This window comes from Rana temporaria, chromosome 7 (genome assembly GCF_905171775.1).
Source record: "Rana temporaria chromosome 7, aRanTem1.1, whole genome shotgun sequence".
Taxonomy (NCBI): domain Eukaryota; kingdom Metazoa; phylum Chordata; class Amphibia; order Anura; family Ranidae; genus Rana; species Rana temporaria.
In genome coordinates, this window is record NC_053495.1 from 98,923,456 (window position 1) to 98,947,382 (window position 23,927).

Consider the following 23,927-nt stretch of genomic DNA (forward strand, 5'->3'; position numbering starts at 1 on the left):
CGAGCCCTGGATCACTCACTAAGCCTGCCGGACCCTGCCCATGGAGCGAGAGGACAGTATCCCCCTACGCCTGGAGCGGTGAGTCTTCCTCCGCCACAGCCTACCCAGACGGCGCCGTCTCCCGCCCACCAGCATGCTCCACTAGGCCCTTAACACGGACCCCGGCACACAGTGCTCTGAGGCTTTCCCAAGGCTGCTGCGCACGGCCTCGGATCCGGGGCTCTCGGCGGAGGGCCCCATCTCCCCGACCCCCTCTGTGGCTCCTGAGGACTTACCCCCCCCCCCCCGCCTGACCCTGTGCACACGTGGACCCCAGGGCCTTCTCCTACGGAGCAGCCTCAAGGACTCCTACAGCCATCTCCCTTTGCTCCTGCTCCCCCTCAACCACAGAGACAGTCCCGCAGTGGAGACCTCTGGATCACTAACAGGGGAGCTGACCCCATGATATCTTATGCCCAGGCAGTTCGCTCTCCGGTACCGACCCCTGGGGAGGGATGGGGGACCGGGCCCCTCTCCCTGCCACGTCCCCCACAGTGGATAGATCCAAGGGCCTCCCAGATGCAACCTTGGGTGCCAGTCCAGCACACGGCCCCCCCAGCCCAGCAGCAGGGGCCTTCTCCTCTACACCCCCCACTGCTTCAAATGGGGTTTGACCCCCGGCACCAGCAAGCCCGCTTTCCAGAGCAAATTGTAAGGGTGTACAGGTGCGAGACATATCTTTTCGATTTCTGTCCACTTATTGTACGACCGCTGGGGAAACCAGGAGGTCACGGCGCGCAACTGCGCGGCCTGATAGTACTTAATTAGGTCAGGGAACGCCAGTCCCCCTTCGGTGCGGGATGCCGTCAGGACTGTGCGAGATATCCTATGCCTCCCGTAATTCCAGACAAACCGCACCAGGTCCGCCTGGAGCCGTCTCAAGACTGAATACAGGATTGGGATGGGCAGTGTCTGGAAGAGATAGAGGAGTTTAGGAAGGATGGTCATCTTCACAGAGGCCACCCTCCCCAAGAGGGAAATATGATGGACCTTACATTACTGTAGGAGGTCTCTGATGGAACGAAACAGAGGGGGGGGAGTTAGCCTGGTACAGGGTTGTATAAGACGAGGTGATCTGGACCCCCAGATACTTTAGAGCTGTCGTCTTCCAGTGATATGGGAAGCACTGACGTAGGTGCTGCACCTCAGCCGCTGGGATATTAATAGGGAGAGCTTCCGACTTGGTCACATTTATTTTATAGCCGGAGAGGGTTTTGTAGAGGTCAAGTTCTGCATGCAGGTTGAGTAGTGATATTCTGGGCTGTGTCAGGGTGAATATGATGTCGCCTGCAAAAAGTGCCAGTTTAAACTCCCTTCCTCGCACCGGGACCCCATGGATGTTGGGATTTCTACGGATGGACGCCGCCAGGGGCTCGACACACAGCGCAAACAGTAGCGGTGAGAGCGGGCACCCCTGGCGCGTCCCGTTGGATATCGGGAAGGAGGGGGACTGAGCAAATGGTGTCTGCAAGAGCACCAAAAATCACAGTAAAAAACTTGCCACACTCCGCTCTAAAAAAAGTTCTGGAGCTTTTTTGGAGTGTTTGTCACACATAGGCAGCCCATTCAAATGACGAGTGGAAATACTCCAAAACCGCCAAAAAAGAAAAAAGAAGCATGCAGGTCTCGAAAGTTTACCAGCGCGTATGGCCGCGAGTAGGGGCGTGACGTCACGTTCCTTCCCCGCAGCTCGCGTTCCAATCCTGGCTCTCATGTCACTTGCGTTCCCCGCCCCCTGCTTCTCCTGGTTCCCGGGTCCACTCCTGGCTCTCCTTGCAAGTAGGGGAATGACATCACGTGCGTGCCCCGCCCCTGCTACTCGCCCCGGCTCCTTATCTTGCAGCATCCGCCCCTCCTGCATTCTAGGTATGTTGCATGTTCATAGTTAGTGATCACTATTAATGGACATATTTTTTATTGTCAACACTGCTGGGCATATGTTAAAGGTCACGCTGATGGGCACTTTATGTTAAGGAGCACTCTGATGGGCACATTTTATTTTAAAGGGCACGCTGATGGGTATATTTTTAATGTGCACACTGATGGGCATATTTTGTTGTGCCCTTTAACATAAAATATGCCCATCAGCGTACACATTAAAAATATACCCATCAGCGTGCCCCTTAATATAAACGTTTTTTTGTGCCCATCAGAGTGCCCCTTAACATAAAATTTGCCCATCAGAGTGTCCCTTAATATAAAATGTGCCCATGTAAGGGGCACACTGATGGGCACATTTTATGTTAAGGATCACGTTTTGTTGTGCCCATCAGGGTGCCCCTTAGCATAGAATGTGCCCATCAGCGTGACCCTTATTTTATGTTAAGGGGCACTGTTATAGGGACACCTGATGTAAAAGGGGGCTGAGATGGGGACACCTGATGTAAAGGGGCGCTGTGATGGGGACACCTGATGTAAAGGGGCGCTGTGATGGGGACACCTGATGTAAAGGGGCGCTGTGATGGGGACACCTGATGTAAAGGGGCACTGTGATGGGGACACCTGATGTAAAGGGGAACTGTGATGGGGACACCTGATGTAAAGGGGAACTGTGATGGGGACAAATGGGGACTTGAGATTCGGACCTCGGCCCAAAGAAAATTATAGTGATCGGACCTCCTTGAATTTTAATTCAAGACCCCTGCCATATAGCATTGCAAAATCCTTCCTCTCCTCTCATCATTCATGTAATTTATAATGCAATTACCAATCAGTGCTGCATTCAGTGCTCATAAGTGCTGATGGTTGGCCGATATTTTTTTTTTTTTTTTTTTTTAATCAGTGCCATCTATCAGTGCCCATAAGTGTCGTCCTATCAGTGCCCATAAGTGCCCAGCCACCTGTCAGTGCCACCTATCAGTGCCCAGTCAAACTGTGACATGAGTTTAAAAAAAGTATCGGTAATCAGTATCGGCAAGTACTTGAAAAAAAGTGGTATCGGGACAACCCTACCTGATACAATAGCCGAGTGTCTTCATCCATTCCCTCCTATGTACTTGTATAAAGATGGCCATATACTATGTCATCTGATTGTACAAATAATGCAAAAAAAAGGAAGTAGTAGTACCAAAATAATTATAGTGCATTAAGCAAGGTCCTTGTATCATATAGACAGTCCCCGGCCCACACCATGTGGAATGGATAGCCTATGACCTTTAAATTAATAAAGGTCATCAAGCAATGTTTATTATATGTAGGGATATCAGCCAAACTGATAGTTTTAATCTTCAATGGCCACTCTTAATCCTTTAACTTAACTCTGTTATCTCTCCAGGAACGATCACATTAGAAACATCAGACAAGGCAAAACATGTTTTTAGCCATCCGTTTTGAATAAAACTACTGCACTATAAAAAAAGAAGTATAAAAATTCCCACTCACATGAATTAGTGTCTAGGCTCGGCACTAATGTAAACAGCCTTGGTTAGAACTAGCTCCGCCTGGGGAGCGACGTACGTTCCAAAAACTGGAGCCTTGACTAGTTTTGCTATCCAGTGCCCTCCCTTCCATTTGGCTGATATCCCAGGATAATAGGGTTAAAGTGGTTGTAAACTTCAGACATAAAATCTGAATAAAGCCCATATTTTTCAATAGTCTTTAGTTACCTCTCTCCAAAGCAATACGTGCCATGTCTCTCTGCTGACTAGTTCCTCTGTTATCAGCAAGAGTCCCTTCTGACAAGTTTTCCTGACACCAAACAAAAAAAGATGACAAGGGCAGGGAGCAATCTGCGATTGGCAGTCTCCCGTCTGTTTCTCTGTTCTGTGTCAAAGTCCCTTGTCTCCAATCAGCTCTCATAGCTCTTGTGCAGTGTGTAACTGCAGCTCTCGTCCTTCATCTCTGAATTTTACACAGATGTACAGGACAAATGGCTGCAAATAAATAGGTACAACTTATGTAGGCAGATTTGTTTAATCGCTGTGTATCACCTGAGGCTAGTCACTTCACTGGATACATGTCAGGGTTTACAACCACTTTAAGGCAAGATAATCGCAACTGTGTTTATGCAAAAATATGAATACTTCGTTCTCATGTGCAGACAGAAGCTAACAAAAATGTGGCATATGTTACAGATCTGTTGTGGATACCTATTCGGAACACCTACTAACTTGTGTAAACTAGTGCAGATTAATCTGATACCTTCCCAGTCAATCACATTTTACCTGTCCCTGTGTTAGGAAATTTGCCATCATTGCACCATTCACAGCATTTTCTAGGTCACTGTCAGAAAAGATAATGAGAGGGGACTTTCCGCCAAGCTCCAAAGTCACAGGTTTTATGCCTCTGGATGCCATGTCCATGATCTGCAAAGAGACAGGTTGGTTTACAGCTGGTTAATTATTTCTAAGGTATGTAGATCTGGTACCCTCCCATCGCAGAATAGCAAGCTGAGAAAAATTATTTACCGCAGAGAGTTATCTATACAAAATGATCTACAAACAGATTTATGGACAGTGTGGTCAAAGTTTTATGGTGCCTCATCTTCCCGGAGTGCATATTAAAATTATATAGACTTAAAGTAGACCGTATCCAGAAAGTTACAAGTCGGTATGAATAAATGACTGTTTCACAATATACAGAAACAATATTAAAAAAATGTAAATGGAAGTCCTTGATCTCCAACCAAATGATAGCGACAGAAGGAGCTTCTTGTGGGAATGCCATCAGTTGGCTGCAGACAGGCAAGTGATCCATCACAGGGGATTATTGTAATGAGGTGAGAGGCAGAAATATGGGCTGACCTATGAAAGACATAATGTGTACACACAGCCAACAAAATACTACTGCACGGCATCAAGATTTACATAACTGCGTTATCTCAAGGCAAGCATAATCCAGCAAATAAAAGCTGAACCTGAAAAATGCCAAAAAAAAAAAAAAAAGAAGATGGTATGGCCTTCTGTGGGTGGAAGATGGATGCATAGACAGGAGAAATACCAGGGATCTCTTTGAGAGGCATTTAAAGGGGTTGTAAAGGAAACATTTTTTCCCCCTAAATAGCTTCCTTTACCTTAGTGCAGTCCTCTTTCACTTACCTCATCCTTCCATTTTGCTTTTAAATGTCCTTATTTCTTCTGAGAAATCCTCACTTCCTGTTCTTCTGTCTGTAACTACACACCGTAATGCGAGGCTTTCTCCCTGGTGTGGAGAAAGCCTCTTGAGGGGGCGAGCAGGAGTGTCAGGACTAGGGTTGCCACCTGTCCAGGATTCACCCGGACAGTTTGGGTTTGGGATCTTGTGTCCGGGTTTCAGACTGCCTGAAACCCGGACACATTATTCAGACTGGGCTGTGGCTCCAAGTAACTGAGGTAGTCACACAAAAATCTGTTGCCATTTGGAAGATGCGAGCCGCTGTCTGGGGGCAGGTTTGGCATCACTGAGGGGGAGCCACGATGTCAGCAAGAGCAATTTGGCCACGCCCACTGTTTGCCGCAGCGCGCTACATTACCACTGTCCTTGAGGCACCCAAAGGTGCCCCAGGTATTTTATTATCCTATTGTGTATACTACGGAAAAAAATGTGCCCTGTGCCACTAAAGTGTTCAGGTTTGGCTTGAAGAAAAGGTGGCAACCCTAGTCAGGACACCCACTAACACACAGCTCATTTCTCTATCTGCAAAGTAGAGAGTGTTCTGACACTCCTGCCCGCCCCCTCCCCCTTCAAGAGGCTTTCTCCATACCAGGAAGAAAGCCTCACATTACTGTGTGTAGTTACAGACAGAACAACAGGAAGTGAGGATTTCTCAGAAGAAATAAAGACATTTAAAAGCAAAATTGAAGGATGAGGTAAGTGAAGGAGGACTGCACTAAGGTAAAGGAAGCTATTTAGGAAATTTTTTTTTTCCTTTACAACCCCTTTAATAAAGGGCTTTTTCACACCTGACAGGCTCAGCTCAATGGCACACAGTGTATGAGGACTGGAACATTGCATTTGGTTGCATGTGCAGTGCTTTGATAAACTCCTGAATGTACCAGTGCAAGTATGCTTAAAGCCTGATACACACGGTTGGACTTTTTCCCAACAAACTTCAAAATGAGCACATTTTCCAAAAAATCCGACCGTGTGTACGCTCAATCGGACAAACTTTTTCGGTTTTCATCTGACAAAAGTTCGCTCTGCAAACGGACAAACATTTCGGCAACAAAAGTCCGATGGTGCCTAGTCCGACCGTGTGTACAGCAAGCCATCGGACTTTTGTACAAAGTACAAACGCGCATGCTCAGAACCAATGTTAAAAAAGAACAGAAAAACCATGTGATTTTGGGAAAGCTTTAGAAAAGTTTGCAGAAAAGTCCAAGCGTGTGTATGCTATGGGTGTGCCCGGCCAACTCCCTTTGGACAAAAGTCCACAGTAAAGTTTGTTTGAAGTCCGACCCTGTGTACGAGGCTTTACATGCAATGCAGAAAATAGATTGTACTCTTTAGGAAACTTTCAAGGTACTGAAATCTCACTTTGAAAAGCATGGCTTACCCCGTGTTTCTCTTATCAAATGTGAGGGAGTCTTAATTGTTACGCATTAATTCGCATTTTTCTTCCACTTAACATAAAAAATATGGCCCGGATTCACAGAGAGCGGGTGCACATTATGCCACTGTAGCGCATGTCAATGTACGCTATGCCGACGCAGCGCAGAGAGGCAAGCATGGAATTCAGGAAGCCAGTGCTCCCAAAGCTGCGTCGGCGTGGCGTAGGTTTCGAAGGCGCAGGCCAGCGTAGGTGGAAGTGGGCTTGCCCCATGCAAATGATGGTTGGAGAGCCAGAAAAGTACGTTTTAACGAACTGCGCATGCGTCGTGTCGTGGACGCATCCCGTGCGCATGCTCATAACCAAGTCAGAACAACTACCTAAGATACCCCAGATCACTACCTACGCCATGAACGTAATCTACGCCCATCCAGACACACGTCCAGCGTAAACTATGTAAAATACGCCGGCTTGTATTCCTTGGTGCAGACCTTTGCATGTCTGCTGCTGGGCTACACCTCCTTTATGGGGCTTAACTTTACGCCGGAAGTGGAACTTAAGCGCACCTCTCGTAGCCTGTGTCGGGCGCGCGCAGGTTCGTGAATTGCCGTATTTTCCTAATTTGCATATTTGAATGGCTAATCAATGGCAGCGCCACCATGCGGCCAGCATAAATGTGCGCCCACCCTACGCCGGCGTAGGCAAGTTACGTCGGCGGGATTAAGCCTGTTTTAGGCATATCTTAGTTTGTGGGTACGGCGCACAGATACACCGGGTGCACATTTGCACTACGTCGGCGTAAAGTGATTTACGTCAGCGTAAAAGCTTTGTGAATCCGGGCCTATATTTCCAAAATCAGTGTTAATACAATCGCAGCAGCAGAGATTTGTCCATCCACACAATTTTTAGTGGATGAAGGAATCTTTTAGATTTTTATTTTTTTGTTCAGCCCTCAGGATTAATGAACAAAATCAATGTGCGTATGGTCAGCTTTTGTCTGCTCCAGTTAGGGTTAGAAAACGTGAAGAACTAGAAAGAAGAAAAGACTAACACAGGGTATGTTGTCATTTCTTGGAAAGATTATACCGACATAAAACAGGCAACATTAAATAAATGAACAAACACAAATGTAAAGAATCTTGACTAGTTGTTCTGTTTGGAGCTGCATCGATTCACCTTTGAGCCAGTGGGAACACTGCCAGTGAAGGATATCTTCGCCACATCTGGGTGCGTACAGAGGAATTCTCCAGTGGTGGCCCCCCCTTGCACCACATTGAAGAGACCAGGTGGACCTCCTGCATCTCTGAAGATCTCAGCCAGCAAAACTACGGTTATGGGAGTGAAGGGGGAAGGCTTGTACACCATGGCATTTCCTGAGGAAACATTACAAAATATTTTTGTCAGCCAGCATTTGTACATGGATATAGGTTTAGTTCTATAGATTGAAGTACGTAGAAAGGACAGTATCTGCCAACACATGTCTCCAGATGGGAGACTTCTTGATACACACACACACACAGAAAAAGCCTATCTAAAAGCAAGTAAAAAGAAGATCCTAAAATACATACTAGCAATGCAGATAAAAAACTTAAAAAGATGGCAGAAAAGTGAGTGAATGGCAGGTACGAAAATCGCTCTCTCTCCGTGCTGGGTAATACAGAATGAATTAGGCCAATACAGAAACCATGAAGGCCAATTATAGCTAATCTGATGTTATTGAATTCAGTGTCAAAGCATTTGAAAATTAAAGTGATGGTAAAGGCTAAAAGATTTTTTTTAACCTTAATGCATTCTCTGCATTAAAAAAGGTAAATAAAAAAAAAAGGTAAAAAAAAAAAAAACTCCAGCCCCCGTAAATACTTACCTGAGCCTGATCTCGATCCGGCGATGCTCTCTCTCTCCCCTCAATGAACTCCGTGAGCTCTTGCTGCTGTCAATCAAATCCAGTGATGAGGGAGCAGGGAGAGGGGCCGAGTCACACTGTATGTGTCAATAGACGTACACAGCCCAGCTTGGGATTTAGCCTGCACATGTGCCACCATAGGAAGCAGCTTCCTATGGTGGCACACAGAGGAAGAGCCCAGACCGCTAGCAGGGGACCCAAGACGAGGAGGACTGGGGCAGGTCTGTGCAAAACCATTGCACAGAGCAGATAAGTATAACAGGTTTGTTATTTAAACAAAAAATAAAATAAAAAAACAAACAGAACCTTTACAATCACGAAGCGTAGTGTCACAGTGTTGGAAAATTCTCTGTGGCCTGGGGAATGTTGTTCAAAAGTACATCAAATATTTGAATTATTTCAAATATTTGATTTTGCAATAAAAAAAAAAAAAAACACATACACTGTTAAAAGTTGGATCGTTCAAGAAAAAAAAACTTGTCATGCTTCTTTGGAATTTTCTCATCACTGTAGTTGAAAACGAACGTCAGTTTGACTCACTAATGATTGGAAAATCAAACAACCGTTCCTAAAATGAAACTTTTTGAATGAAATTCTCCTAGTGTATGCCCAGCAAGGGTCTGTGACAATAGTATAGGAAGGGCTAACTCGAGATTCTTTGCGATCTGTTTAACATTCTAAACAGGAAACTATTGCTTAACCACTTCTGGACCGCCCGCAATGTACTGCAGATGGGTGGCCCATACAGGCAAACCAATGTCCGGGTATAGAGTATGAGCATGCATGCCCCCGCACTGACACCCACTGTGTTTAGACACAGCGGGAGTTTGTCAGCAAATCCCAGCCAATAATTCATGGGCAGGACCTGCTGATTGGCTGTGTCCAATCTCAGCCCCAAGCCCTGTGGGGGCCCACAGAGCTCTGTAACACAGGATTAGTCTTGGTTTCTTCTCTCTGCAAAGCAGGGAGAAGAAACAGAGATCTTTAGTAAAAATTTGCACACATTAACACTAGTTAGGCACACAGTTAACCCTTTGATCGTTCTAGATGTTAACCCCCTTCCCAGCCAGTGCCATTAGTACAGGTACAGTGTATAGTAGCACTGATCACTGTATTAGTGTCACTGGTGATGTCAGTGTCAGTTACTCAGTTCCCCCCAGTGCCAGATTGCCTGCCGCACTATCGCAGTCCTATTATAAATTACCGTACTGATTACCACCATTAATAATATAAAGAGAGAAAACAATTCCAGTATTATAGACCATAGTTTGTAGACACTAACTTTCATGCAAACCAAATCAACATATACACTCATGATTATTTTTTTAATTTTTTTAAAAGACATGTAGCAGAATACATTTTGGCCAAAACGAATGAATAAATTCTATTTTTTTTAATCATTTTATTGCATCTGTTCTGTAGCAGGAAGTAGAAAACATATTTTTGGGTCTTAAAAAAAAAAAAATCTCTTATTATTGTTTATATAATAAAAATGAAAAACCCAGTGGTGATTAAATACCACTAGAGATGGGCTCAGACATGTTCAAAATCCCACATGCCCGATCCTGCGAGGAAGCCGATACTGCACACGGATAATCACAGGCAGTGAGACTTTTCCTGATCTGTGCAACTGCAAACCCAGAAATGTCTCACTGGCATGGAGAGGGACATCATCACCTGTGCTGCTGCACACTGCTGTCAGAGTCAATTCTATGTATGTGTGCCTGTCCATTCTAATATCTTGCCCTCCTGAGTCCTGGTTCTGAGCTACTTACTACATCTAAAATAAAATAGGAAAATATGTATTTTGCCTCAATATCTACCATAAGGAGGAGTTCCAGTCTGTAAAAAATACTGCAGCTGCTTACTTTTAATAGAAGGATCCCTGGACAGGCAAGTGTCCTTGTATGTCAGTACCCTTAGCAAATTTGTCAATCTGCTATGGGTGCAGGCGCCGGCATCTGGAGTAAGGTAAACAGGCTTTGTGGCTTCACAGCTTCGCAGCGGGGGTAGGGAGGAGTGGCCAGAAATGCCATAGATCGCCATATGGCGATCTTAACTGGAAATACCACCTGTCAAAACCAGGTACCTGCTACCACCCACCCTCCCAAACAAGCAGAGGATCCCCTTTTGGGTGGAGCTCTGCTTTAAAATCACATTGCTTATTGAATATTGTACTTGTTTGTAGCCTAATAAAATTTGCACTTAAAACTGTAGTTTTTAACTTTTGGAAATGCCAGTATTTTTGGGTGTTGTGTCAGTAAACTTCAATCTGGTAGGTTGGCAACACTGTAACCGATACCCTGGTGTGAATGCACCCTTAACTAGCTGCATGCTCATTGCAGGTTTGTAACCCACTAATCAGTGGAGGTATGATAAAGATCCTAAATCCTGGAGCATACAAATAAGTCATCTCCAATATTTCTCAGAGGTTTACTTTCATATTGGCTGTTGAATAAAGATGATGTTGTTACCAAATAGCAAGAAATGCTGCAACATAATTTTCTACAGTATTTTAGACCAGCAAAACTGGTCATATAGCTTTATGTTCGTGTTGAGCACGAGTACAATTTAAATATCCCTGAGAAATGTAATATTGCAGAGCAAATACGTTGAAATGGGAATTTGAACTTGACTCGCACAGTGTAATAGAAAATATCAGTTATGTTGTCACCCTTTATGTACGTGTTCCATGTAGGAGTTTGTATTTATATCTACTGTATAAATGCAAACAGCCATTCAGGCCATTCTTCCTGCAAAGTAGTGTAGCAGAACAGACTCTCTGGGGTTGATTTCCTAAAGAAAAAGAGCATGTTCACTGAGCTAAGGAGCTTTCACTTTGTAAGGGAGTTTTTACTTCATCTTGAATGTGGGGAAGCTGTGCGGACTTCAATCAACCAATCATGTGGACCTTAAATGATTCAATCACTGCCCTTGCAGGCGATTGGGTATTCTGTGCAGAGAGAATTTTCACTATGTTCACCAAGCTAAGAGCAAATTCCCTTTTAAAATGAAAAGCCCCTTGCAAAGTGATAATTTTTACTGTAGTTTCTAACAGTCAAAATCTCACAATGCCACTTGCTAGCTACAGACCAAGTAATATTTGCCTAGGCTTTAGTGCACATGAAAAAGCTACAGAAACGTTTTTTTAAATAGAAAAACAGACTTTTTTCCTAAAATAGTGTGCTAATGTAATGCCGTGTGTGCAGCATTTGTTCATGTGAAGTTAAAAGCTAGGTTCTCTTTTTTACCTTACACCAAAATTTTGCATCTGAAATGAAGCAGGGGCACATACAGTATCCCCAAAACCCAAACCGCCCCCTTCCCCTCTCCTTTACCTAACTCGCAGGGTGAATCTTCTAGCAGCATTCTCAGCGTTGCATGACTCTGCCTGCACAGCCACATATTCAAAGTCCAGGATTGCTCATAAGAAAATACTAAAAGTCCCATCTTCCACTGGGGCAGAGGGACTATGCAGAACACAGTCTCCGCTTTATAAACCTTCTGCAACTTCCTTCATCCCCATAACAGCAGGTCCATACCTCTCTTATGGACCTGGGGCTGGGATAAAACACAGATAGAACCTATGCATTGCACCCATGAAGCACTGATCACAGGTGTAATGTTTTGCAGGCTTGACTAAATCTATATTGACCTTAAGATCATTGTTGTTGCATTTATTACTTTTTTGCAAAATATGAACTTAGTCTTTACATTTTAATAGTTTAATTTTCAGCAGAACACATACCACAAGCAAGAGCTGGTCCAGCCTTCCAGCATGCAATCTGGAAGGGGTAATTCCAAGCACCAATCCCAACACAAACGCCAAGAGCTTCCCTCCTTGTGTAACCAAATGAGCCTCCAGTGAGCTGCACATGCTGACCTAAATAGAGGGAAAGCACATTAAAAATATAACACTGAAAAAGCTGTATGCCGAAAATTATACATAGCATTAAAGGGGTTGTAAAGGAAAAAAAATGTTTCCCTAAATAGCTTCCTTTACCTTAATGCAGTCCTCCTTTACTTACCTCATCCTTCCATTTTGCTTTTAAAATGTCCTAATTTCTTCTGAGAAATCCTCACTTCCTGTTCTTCTGTCTAACTACACAATAATGTGAGGCTTTCTTCCTGGTGTGGAGAAAGCCTCTTGAGGGGGGAGGGGGCAAACAGGAGTGTCAGGATGCCCACTAACACACAGCTCCTTTCTCTATCTGCAAAGTAGAGAGTGTCCTGACTTGCCTGCTTGCCCCCTCCCCCCTCAAGAGGCTTTCTCCACACCAGGGAGAAAGCCGTGCATTACAGTGTTGAGTTACAGAGTTACATACAAGAGTGCCCTGGGCTTTAGGTGTTCGCCCTACATGATTAAAGCTGAATGGCAAATACCAAGGATGTGCTTATTACAATGAATATATTTTGTCAGATTTATTGCAAGCATTAACACATTTTGTCAGCATTCCAGCAAGGTAAAAAAAAAAAACACACATCTTACCAGCCATAGTACCAGCAAGTCCAGCAAAGTATTCCAATGTCTGCCATGAAATCTCTATATCCACTCTAGCCTCGAAGATGGATTTTCCATTGTTTATTACTTCCGTTGTAGCAAGCTCCTCACTGCGCTCCTATAATAAAAGGCATAACCAAAGAGTTATTGCACTTTCAGGAAAATATTTAAACTTGCAGATCTGGACTGAAACAGTGTTTGATGTCACTCACAGGTCTGAATTGAATTGAATTGAATTGAATTCAAAGTTCATTTGTACAAAGATGGAAATGTATAATGTTTATTTTACCATTCAGACAGGGATATAAACTATTTCTTTTACCCACAGCTGAAAAATATGCAGCCATTTTAAACCATGAAAAATTATGGAGCCTTGCAAAAAAAAAAAAGGCTTAAAAATGACAAATACTACTATTATTATTATTATTATTATTATTATTATTAACACTAAAAACAGCCGGAGTCTATTTGCCACAGGAAAAAATCCCTACTTTCCTTCATTTTCATAGAGTCACAAATATGCTCTTTGATAGAGGTTCCCAACCCCTGAGCTGTGGACCAGTGCCAGTCCATGGCCTGTTACGGGCCGAGCTGCCAACAGGGGCTTGGGCGTCAGGAACGCGAGTCAGCACAGCTTGCACCTCCACCCTCCAACTACCAGAGGGCGCCTACTCCCCTTCTCCCAGTACCATCAACCCCTACCATCTGTGGTCACGTCACAAAGAAGAACAGAGATGAGGAGCAGGGGTTAAAGAAGGAGAACGGGGGGGAGAAGAGGCGGGCCAGGGACATGATTGTCATCGTCATAGAGCTCTGGTGAGGCCCGTGAGCTGACTTCAGGTGACAGGCTGCACCCCCCCCCTCAAAAGTAACAGGCTGCACCCCCGATAAAACACCCCTCATCCCATGGAGAGGTTGTCTTCCACAAGGACCACAGCCTTAAAGTATATGTGATCCCTCCTTACCTTGTAAATCAACCCATTCTGTTTAAAATTGAAATGAAAGGCAAACATTTGTATATAGATTTTTATATATATATATACACACACACATACATATATACACATACACACACATATACATATAAATAAAAAGAAGCATTCAGAACATCTTTTTTTTTTTTTACTTTTTTCAGAAGTGATTTTATCATTTCTGTTCTGCATAAGGGGTGATCTCGGGGTGGAGAAACAGCAATACACTGATCATCCCAGTGATTCGCTGTGCAGGAGGGATGTGTCAGCACAAGTCTTGGCCATTGGAGGACAGACAGACTTTTCTTCCAGAACAGCCAGAAAACTGACCACATTGGGATGGATCTGCTCTCATGACTAGCATTGTCAATTCAAATAGGAAAGCATGGGGACTGGCAGGATCGCTAAGTTTTTCACACAAAGGAAAGCAAACAGAAAGAGCAGGATACTTTTTAACAGTTATATGGTACAACAGACACTTATCAGGAATGTTACCCTATCATGAACTGTTAGGGTAACATTCTTTAATCCTCACTGTATAGTGCATTCGTCATATTTTCATCCAGTCAAGAATTCACCAAGTAGAGGTTACATCACCATGCAAAATATTCCACAAAAACTCATAGTTCAAAGAGGGGGAAAAAATCAGGACCTGAATCTGGCCATAAACTTAGTACGCAGGATGAAAAAAAGGAAATTAGCCACCGAGATCTTCAATATCTCTTGAGGCAGCCGGAGTTGGTGGGTGGAGCCTCCTCCACTCCTGCCGAAAGACTCATTCACTAGCTAATCCTACAGCTGGAGGAAAAAAAAGAAAAAAAGAAGAGAACCCAGGAGCTGTGGGTGTCTGCTTCTCCAGCCATGCTGTAAGTGACTGAGCACACTTGTCACTACATACTACCCTAACCTACCACTATAATATCCCATACTACCCAGACCTGCCACTATAATACCTTAAACCAGCCCACAAAAATTCCACTCATCTGCTTGCATTTTGCGAGTGGATTTTAAGGGGTTGGCGAGTGTGGGCTGCCTGGGAGCAGGGGGTGAGCACCGTTGGCTGGCAGGTGGTATGGGAGCGATTCTCCCAGTGATCGGAGGGGAAGAGAGAGGAGAGCCACCGCCCAGATGATCAGAGCACCGGGAACATAACAGCTTTCATTTCAATAGCTGTGTGTTTCCCGCCATGCGCCGTCACATACAGCCCCTCCTTTGTTCGCGCACTTTGATAGACAGATCACCCGTCCAATTTTGGGACATGTCATCTGTCAAGCAAAGATCCCCGGACAAGGGGGAGGGGCTCTCCTCTCTTTCCCTGCACAGGCTGTATTGGCAGACACGGATAAAATTGTTGTTAATTTTTATTTTTATAATTTAATTCTGCATAAAACATTTAAGTGAAATTCAATGAGATAATTTATGAGGGCGTGTTAAGGAACAGAATTATGGGCAGGGCAGGGTAGGGGTTGGGCGAGTAACCCTTGAGGCCTGGCTAGTAGCTCAGGACATGACATTTTGAGCCCTGCCACTATAATACCTTATACAACCCTAAGCTGCTACTATAATACCCCAAACTAACCTAACCTTCCAATAAAATACCTTATACTACCCTAACCTACCACTATAATACCCCATACTGCCCTAACCTGCCACTATATTACCCCAACCTTCTTAATGGCACCCCAAATCGCAGTGCGACTTTGCCACAGCAAATGGCAACGCATGACACCCAAAATAAGTTAAGACCGGAGAAAAGACTGGACAGCCGCACTTCCACAAAATTCTTTAAAAGTTGCTTTTAATTGTAAAAAAATGAAACAGCACTACAAGTCACAGCAGACAGTGGGGTGGATAGCTGACGCGTTTCGCACTGGGGCATCAGTCCTTAGTCATAGCCAGCACCCACGCTTCTGAGAGGACACTGATTGCTGAGTGCACTCACCTAGAGCGGCAGTTTCCCTTTTCTCTACCCAAAACAAGTTCCTGCTCCTTTTTGAGCGATAAGCTGCCAGTCATAGGAACCGCCGCCGGTGCCAAATGCTCTAGGTACGCCCCTGAGTCTTACATTTTCCAAATGAGGGCTGACACTACAAAAATGACATTAAGTATTTAGCAATGCATATACTTTGTCAGTGCGCACCTACATAAGTTTACTTGAAGTTACTGGCCTATATAAAACATTGTTTTACAGATTGTATTCATATAGGAACTTTTCAAAGCTAAATGAAAAACTACCAAACAAAAGAAGATACTTTCATGTTCATTCTTTCCTAAGCTATAGCACAACTTAAAACAGAATTGATTTAATATTTTTCCAAAATGATTACATTCAAAGCATGCTGTGAATGATAATGGTCACAGTTGCTTATGCTCTCAATTGAACTGTCAAGCTATCAAACAGCTGGGGGAATCACATGTCCAGCACCATGGCAACTGCAGATCAAGCAGGGCCTAAAATGGCAGGCTGACTGGCTATAAGCTCTGTGCAAAACCACTGCACTTGGAAGTGCAGTCGCTGTAGATCTGAGAGGGACATGCACATGATTGGATGATAAAATCAGCAGAGCTTCCCCTCAGATTTAAAGCAATCTAGAGGGACTGCACTTGCAGTGCACGTGTAGTGCAAAAAGGATTCGCCTTTCGTAAACAACTCCCAGTGTGTTTCTAGCATGCAACAGGCCATTTCAGATCAACCAGGTATTTTTTATTAACATCCACATGCCTCCCTGTGTTCACACCAGCATTGATAGCAGGCTTTTGAAAGGAATGAAATACGCCCCTCAAATGCCTATGCACAAGATACAACAGACCGCACACGGTGCTGTTCACACTATCATAACATGAATCGTCAGCATTGTAGCGCTTCAAAATTGAAGCCTCATGTCGAGTCAGGAGGAGTTTGAAGCCTTTCAATACCAGACAGTTGCGGTACTGTTGCAGGGTGTTGGGATTAGTTAATATACTGTAATGTTTCAAAGCGGCCCATAGGACTAAAGCTCGTCAACACGCGTCTAACGCTACAGGAGCATTTGTTAAGCGATAGAGATTTAGTCAAGTGTAAACAAGCCCCAAGTGTATTCTACAAATCCTACACATTGTTTTATTTTTAGGCAGTCATCAGGAGTTATAAGGAAAAATATGTCATATCTGTAGGAAACAAAAAGTGAGAATTGGGGCTCTTTCACACGGGCGGCCCGTTTAGGTCCGCCTGCCAGTTTTTTAGGCGGACCTGAACGGGCGCTCCGTGCTCCTCTATGGAGCCAAAGATGTCAGCGATGACTTGCCCGCTGACATCCGACCCGCCAAAGTGTGACGGAGGAAAAACCTACTTTTCCATGCATCTGGCGGATCGTATGAACACGGACAGACGGTCCGTGTTCATCCGATCCCCCCACAGTGTGCGGGGACCACCCTGTCATACGCCGGCTCAGCGGGGATCAACGGAGCAATCCCAGCTGAGCAAGCGGAGGTTCACGGGGCGGATCATTACTGATCCGCCCCGTGTGAAAGGGGCCTAACTTGGTTACATAGTAGTAGGCAAGACTGAAAAAAGACAATAGTCCATCCAGTTCAACCTGTGCTACACAGGTTGAACTGGATGGACTATTGTCTTTTTTTCAGCTTTACCTACTATGTAACCATGTAATTCTCACTTTGTGTCTCTGAAATGGCCTGTTACATGGCAGCAACATATTGCCACCATAAGCCAAAGGCAAGGCCACAGTTTTAAACTGTTAATGTTTAAAGTGATATTAAAGTCTTTGCTTTTTGATTTGCTTTTTTAAACAAACATGTCAAACATGTCCTACTTAAAGTAGTGTTCTGCCCAAAGATTTTTTTTTTTTAAAAAACAGCAGCTACAAATGCTGGCTGCTGGCTTTTAATAAATGGATGCTTACTCGTCCTGGAGTCCAGCGATGTCGGCACCCGCAACATGTTTCCATCAGCTGTCAGGTGCTGCCACCGACATTGCAAGTAAGGGTACCCCAGCAGTGAAGCCTTTTGGCTTCACGTCGGGAACCCTACTGCGCATGCGTGAGGCCCAGTCCTCTCTCCTACTAGCACGGCGGCCGGGGGAAGAGGAGGAAGCCCCGCTCCCTGACGTCATGGGCCGCAGCCCAGACTCCCAGAAGTGGGAAAGGATTTCTGGGTATCCTGTCCCCCCCTCCCCCCGAAAGGTGCCAATTGAGGCACCAGAGGGGGGGGGGGGATCCGATGAGCAGAACTTCCACTTTTGGGTGGAACTCCGCTTTAACCTGTTCTGTGCAGTGGTGCATGTGTATCAGTGTCTATGATGCTTTCCCATATCCCTGTATGTTGTGTCCTTTAAGATGTACATCCAAAAGTCTTTTAAAAATATACATACTCTCTGCAACCACCACCAATTGTGGGAGAGAGTTCCATATCCTTATTGCCCCAACAGTGAAGAACCCCCTAAGCAGTTTAAGGTTAAACCGCTTCTTCTCCAGTCTCGTTGTGTGGCCCGTGTCCTTTCACATTCCCCATGACTGAATATTTTATTTCCTATGCTGGGATCCCTATTGAGATATTCGTAGATCGTATATCTCCTCTCAAGCGTCTTTTCTCCGGCGAGACTAGATTTAGTGTTTGCTGCTGTTCCTTGTAATTGAGGTCCTGTTGCCCTTCTTTCGACTCTCTCCAGCTCCAGCACATCCCTTCAGGGGACTGATGACAATAACAGGACTGAAAACTCCAGGTGAGGCCTAACCAGAGTTTTATAAAGTGGCAAAATTATAGTTTTGTCCCTGGAGTATATCCCCTTTTTTATGCATGCCAATATTCTGCCAGCTTTGGTAGCTTCAGCTTGGCACTGCATGCTGTTGCTCAACCTGTGATCTACTAGTACTCCTAGATCCTTCTCCATCCTTGACTCGCCCAGCTGTACTCCACCTAGTGAAAGTTTTATTTATGTTTTTTGACCCCAAGTGCATTACACCACATTAAACCTCATTTGCCATTTGTCAGCCCACTCTTATTTTTTTCAGGTCATTCTGCAAAATGTACATGTCCTGATGAGAGTTTATTACTCTGCTTAACTTTGTGTGATTCGAAAAAACAGAGACTGAACTATTCATCCCATCCTCTATGTCGTTTAGGAATATGTTGAATAGAATTGGTCCCACAACAGAACCTTGGGGTACCCCACTCACCACTCCAGTCCAATCCGAGTACATGTTATTTACCACTACTCTTTAAACCCGTCCCTGTAACCATTTTTTTACCCAAGCACAAACCCTATGGTCTAAGCCTGCGGACCTCAGCTTGTAAATTAAGTGTTTATGGGGGAATGTATCAAATGCCTTTGCAAAGTCCAGATACACTACATCCACAGCCCTCCCCATATCTAGATGGCTGCTCACTTCCCAGTAGAATGTTAGCAGATTGGTCTGGCAGGAACGTCTCCTCAAACCCATGCAGATTACCACTAATGATATTCTTTTCCTCAGTAAAACTTTGGATGTAGCCCCTAATCATCCCCTCCAATAATTTACCCACTACTGATGTTGGGCTGACTGGCCTATAATTCCCAGGAATATGTCTCTGGCTTTTCTCCAATCAGCTGGTACCAATCCTGTCAATATGCTGTCCACAAAGATCAGGAACAATGGTCTGGCTATAACTTGACTGAGTTCTCCGAGAACTCTTGGGTGCAAGCAATCTGGTCCTGGCAATTTCTGTTGAGCTTACCAAGTCTATCTTTGACTCCAACCTCTTGTGTTATGCCACCAACACGTCAGTGGCGGTCGGTAAACCCTTATTTTTCTTGTATAAAAACTGCGGCAAAGAAGGCATTTAGCACAGTTGCCTTCTTTGCGTCATCTGTAACCATCCTCATCTGTGTGCAATGTGCTCCGATGTTGTCTTTTTACTGTTAATATACAATGCCTTGCGAAAGTATTCGGCCCCCTTGAACTTTGCGACCTTTTGCCACACTTCAAACATAAAGATATAAAACTGTAATTTTTTTTGAAGAATCAACAAGTGGGACACAATCATGAAGTGGAACGAAATTTATTGGATATTTCAAACTTACTTCTTCCGCTATGTGTCTCTCGTAATCTTTTTTTTTAGCCGCCTCGATTGCGATTGTACATTTCTTGTTGCATTCCTTGTAGTGCAGGATTGCCATGTTGACCCATTCCCTTTATATATTTTTTAAAGGTCATACTTTTCTCCCTGATGAGGCTACTCACATTACGGTTTAACCACCCAGGTTTAATTTTTGCTGTTCTATATTTATTGCCCATTGGAATGCACTACTTGATACCTTTATTTAATATTCTCCTAAAGCATTCCCATTATATTTCTGTGTTCATTGACCCCAGAATTTGGTCCCAAATTAAAGTCATGTAGCAATGACCATAGTCCAGGAAAATGTGCTCGTTCGAAATGTAGTGTTTTTGTACCACCCATATGCCTCCTTTTCCTGAAATTTATGGTAAACGTGATCTATAATCGCTAGATCCCAAGCTGTCACATATCACCACATCTGAGATCAGACTTGGATCGCTCGTAATAAATAGATCTAACATTGCATTCTTTCTAGTTGGTGAATCCACGATTTGGGACATGAAGTTGTCCTATAAAACATTCATGAAATGACGGGCCTTGAGTAAGCTGTTCCCTCTGCCCAGTCGATATCGGGTGTGATACATTTGCCTATATGTCTCAGTGTACTGCTCCCTGCTAGCCATGGGTAGAGGTAGAAAGGAATTTCATGTGATTCATTCCTCTGACAGGTTATTGACGTGCTAATGTCCCCTCACTATTTCTAAAGGTTAATTGATCTATTGTGTTGTGTGAAGGAGAGCTGGGTTTAAGTGGCTTGTGTTAATTATTCTGATTGCTTCATTGTGGTAATTATCTCTCTCTATATGCGGGGTCGAGCAGTCTGGTTGATGTATTCAGTACAGCTAGTGCTCAGCGTCATTGATGTCATTGTCTAAAGAAAATGTGTTTTCAGCATCGGCCCCGTCGTGTCTGCCTATAATCTGTATGGAAGCCCCAGTGTGAGGGGGGCGGAGATTTGTCATTGTAACAGTTTTGGAAATGACATATAAGCTGTGTGTGTTATAACATTAAAGTCTGTGTTGTTCAAGCAGTAAGCTGGTCTCATGTGTGGCTTTCTGGGCGATTCCAGGGATATCCCTCCTCGTGGAATATTGGGGTGATTTTCGTTATGGGAAGAAGGGAACGTTGACGGGGATATCATACCGATACCGTCACAAATTGGTTGGCAGCAGCGGGATCTTCCCTTCTACTCTCCTTTACACCCGGATTCCAAGCAGACACTGGGAACAGTGAATGGAAGGCTGCTACACCCTGCTTAAAAGAAATACACTGAAAGAACTACTGGAAGTTCGTGGAAGGATTGCTAGCAACAAAACCAAGCAGAATTAGCAGAATTAATGGAGCTAGACCAGGAGGACGTGATTGCAGCAACGCCAGCAGTACAAGAGATGGAGACACCAGTGATTCAGGAGGAGTCACCAACCAACAAGCAAATGAGAGAGAAGCTAGCGTGGTTCGGCCCGAACCCAACGCCGGATGTGGTGCTGAAAGTGATGGACATGTTAGTAAACGCAGAGCTACAGTTAAAACTGGCAGCAGTCCAACAAGCAGCCGCACCTTCTACGAACAGTTAGTACAGCACAGCAGACGCAAGGAAGATTCCGTTTAGCGCTTTTAAAGCTTTTGATGAAAAGGACTGCGAGATTGATAACTACCTGGCAGACTTTGAGCGACAATGTAACCTGCACCGAATAGCTAGAAGAGACTGGGTTGCAATATTGTCAGGCAAACTGTCAGGCAAAGCTTCTGATGCTTTCCGGACCGTGCCAGATCAGGATATCCATAGCTACGCCAGGGTTAAAGAAGCGCTCCTGGCTCGTTATGCAGTAACCCCAGAGTCCCACCGACAGAAGTTCAGGGACTCACGCAAAACCACGGAAGACTCTTATGCAGAATGGGCATGCCAGCTGTCCCTGTCGGCCTCTAACTGGGTTAACAGCAGCCAGGCCACCACCGCAGAGGACATTTTGCAACTAATGCTCCTGGAGCAATTTTACAATCACATCCAGACGGACGTCAAGGATTGGGTGAGAGATCGCAGGCCCATGACTCTACCAGAGGCCGCGAAGTTGGCGGATGAATATGCGGATACTCGCAAGACAAACCAGGTCACACCACGGGTACAACCCCCACAACCAACGGCGCCCTCACACCCACCAGCCGCTAGATACCAACCGCCTAACAGACCGATGACATATAGCCCTCGCTACCCACGCCAGGAGGACAACGAACAACGCTGCTTCCGGTGCAAACAGTTGGGTCACTTCAAGCAGAATTGCCCCATGAATGACAACACCAGGTCAAATTGGTCTCAACCTGGGTACCGCCCACCAGCAGCAGCCCATTGTGTAGACTCAGCTTGGGATCCCCAGGAGCTGGGTCAGGAAGAACCATTGGGCACCCCTTACGAAGCCCTCATGGTACAATCTGTTATTACGGACAACAGGGAACACCATTGTCAGCTGGTCATGGGCGACAGCCATGAGCCGGAGGGGCCTTGGAGGGAGCTGGGCAGAAAGAGGCACCGCCAGCTACCCTCCAAGAAGAAGAGGTCCTGGAAGTCATATAACCAGCGGACCTGGGAGGAGAAGAAGCGACTGGAGGAGATGGAATCGCAGCGGGCGCCCCAGATGCGGGCCGAGATGTTCGCCAAGGGCCCACCGGTGGCCCCTTACACCACCACCCAGTTCCTGATGATGAAGGACCACGTGGAGAGCCTGCAGGACATGAGCAAGCAGGATCTGATCCGTGAGTACATAGAGCTGGAGGAGTGCATAAGCCGCATGGAGGAGGAGAACAACCACCTGAGGTCACAGCGGGCTGACCCCCCCAGGCTCCATGAACTGGAGATGGAGCTGGAGAAGCTCAAAGAGGAGAACCGGCGGCTGCGGAGGGAGCAGGGGGGTGGCTGACCTTATGGGGCTCCGATTCCCCTCCCCCCCCGACTGAGCACCAGTGCTACAGCATTTCAGCAAATATAACTTTTTCTTTTTATGTATCTCCTGGGATTGTCACTTCAGAGCCATAACCTGCCCCCTCCCATAGCGGGACACCTAGACGGCGGCGCACAGACCCATTCGCTGTCTTCACACTGACTTCTGGTGACTTTGCAGATCGCACAAAGACTTGGGGACTGACCGGCGTGTGATCTGACGACCCGGTGACATACCGGAGTCTGAAGCAGTTGCCAAGGGAGGTCAGTCATGCCAAACGGAGTTAACCTCGGACTAAAATCTCTGAACCCGTCAACCCTACTGGACCAGGGAAGGTCCAACCGGGTTTGCCGGCGCAGGGAGCAAAAGGGGGGCCATTGTGATACATTTGCCTATATGTCTCAGTGTGCTGCTCCCTGCTAGCCATGGGTAGAGGTAGAAAGGAATTTCATGCGATTCATTCCTCTGACAGGTTATTGACGTGCTAATGTCCCCTCACTATTTCTAAAGGTTAATTGATCTATTGTGTTGTGTGAAGGAGAGCTGGGTTTAAGTGGCTTGTGTTAATTATTCTGATTGCTTCATTGTGGAAATTATCTCTCTATATGCGGGGTCGAGCGGTCTGGTTGATGTATTCAGTACAGCTAGTGCTCAGCGTCATTGATGTCATTGTCTAAAGAAAATGTGTTTTCAGCATCGGCCCCGTCGTGTCTGCCTATAATCTGTATGGAAGCCCCAGTGTGAGGGGGGCGGAGATTTGTCATTGTAACAGTTTTGGAAATGACATATAAGCTGTGTGTGTTATAACATTAAAGTCTGTGTTGTTCAAGCAGTAAGCTGGTCTCATGTGTGGCTTTCTGGGCGATTCCAGGGATATCCCTCCTCGTGGAATATTGGGGTGATTTTCGTTATGGGAAGAAGGGAACGTTGACGGGGATATCATACCGATACCGTCACATCGGGATAATTGAAGTCCCCCATTATGATTACATTTTCCTGCCATTTCAATCCGAGATAATAT

General features: G+C 45.2%; 1 protein-coding gene across 4 annotated transcripts in view; it reads right to left on the reverse strand.

Moving 5' to 3' along the window:
* ALDH9A1 (aldehyde dehydrogenase 9 family member A1) overlaps positions 1-23,927 on the reverse strand; it is a 99,369-nt gene that overhangs the window by 24,961 nt on the left and 50,481 nt on the right. For all 4 annotated transcript variants that reach the window (XM_040359739.1, XM_040359737.1, XM_040359741.1 and 1 more), the window contains exons 4-7: positions 12,898-13,027; positions 12,157-12,291; positions 7,682-7,878; positions 4,203-4,343 (exon numbers count right to left, since the gene is read on the reverse strand). In XM_040359739.1, coding sequence (XP_040215673.1) covers positions 4,203-4,343; positions 7,682-7,878; positions 12,157-12,291; positions 12,898-13,027 — 603 coding nt within the window. The remainder of the gene's footprint in view (positions 1-4,202; positions 4,344-7,681; positions 7,879-12,156; positions 12,292-12,897; positions 13,028-23,927) is intronic.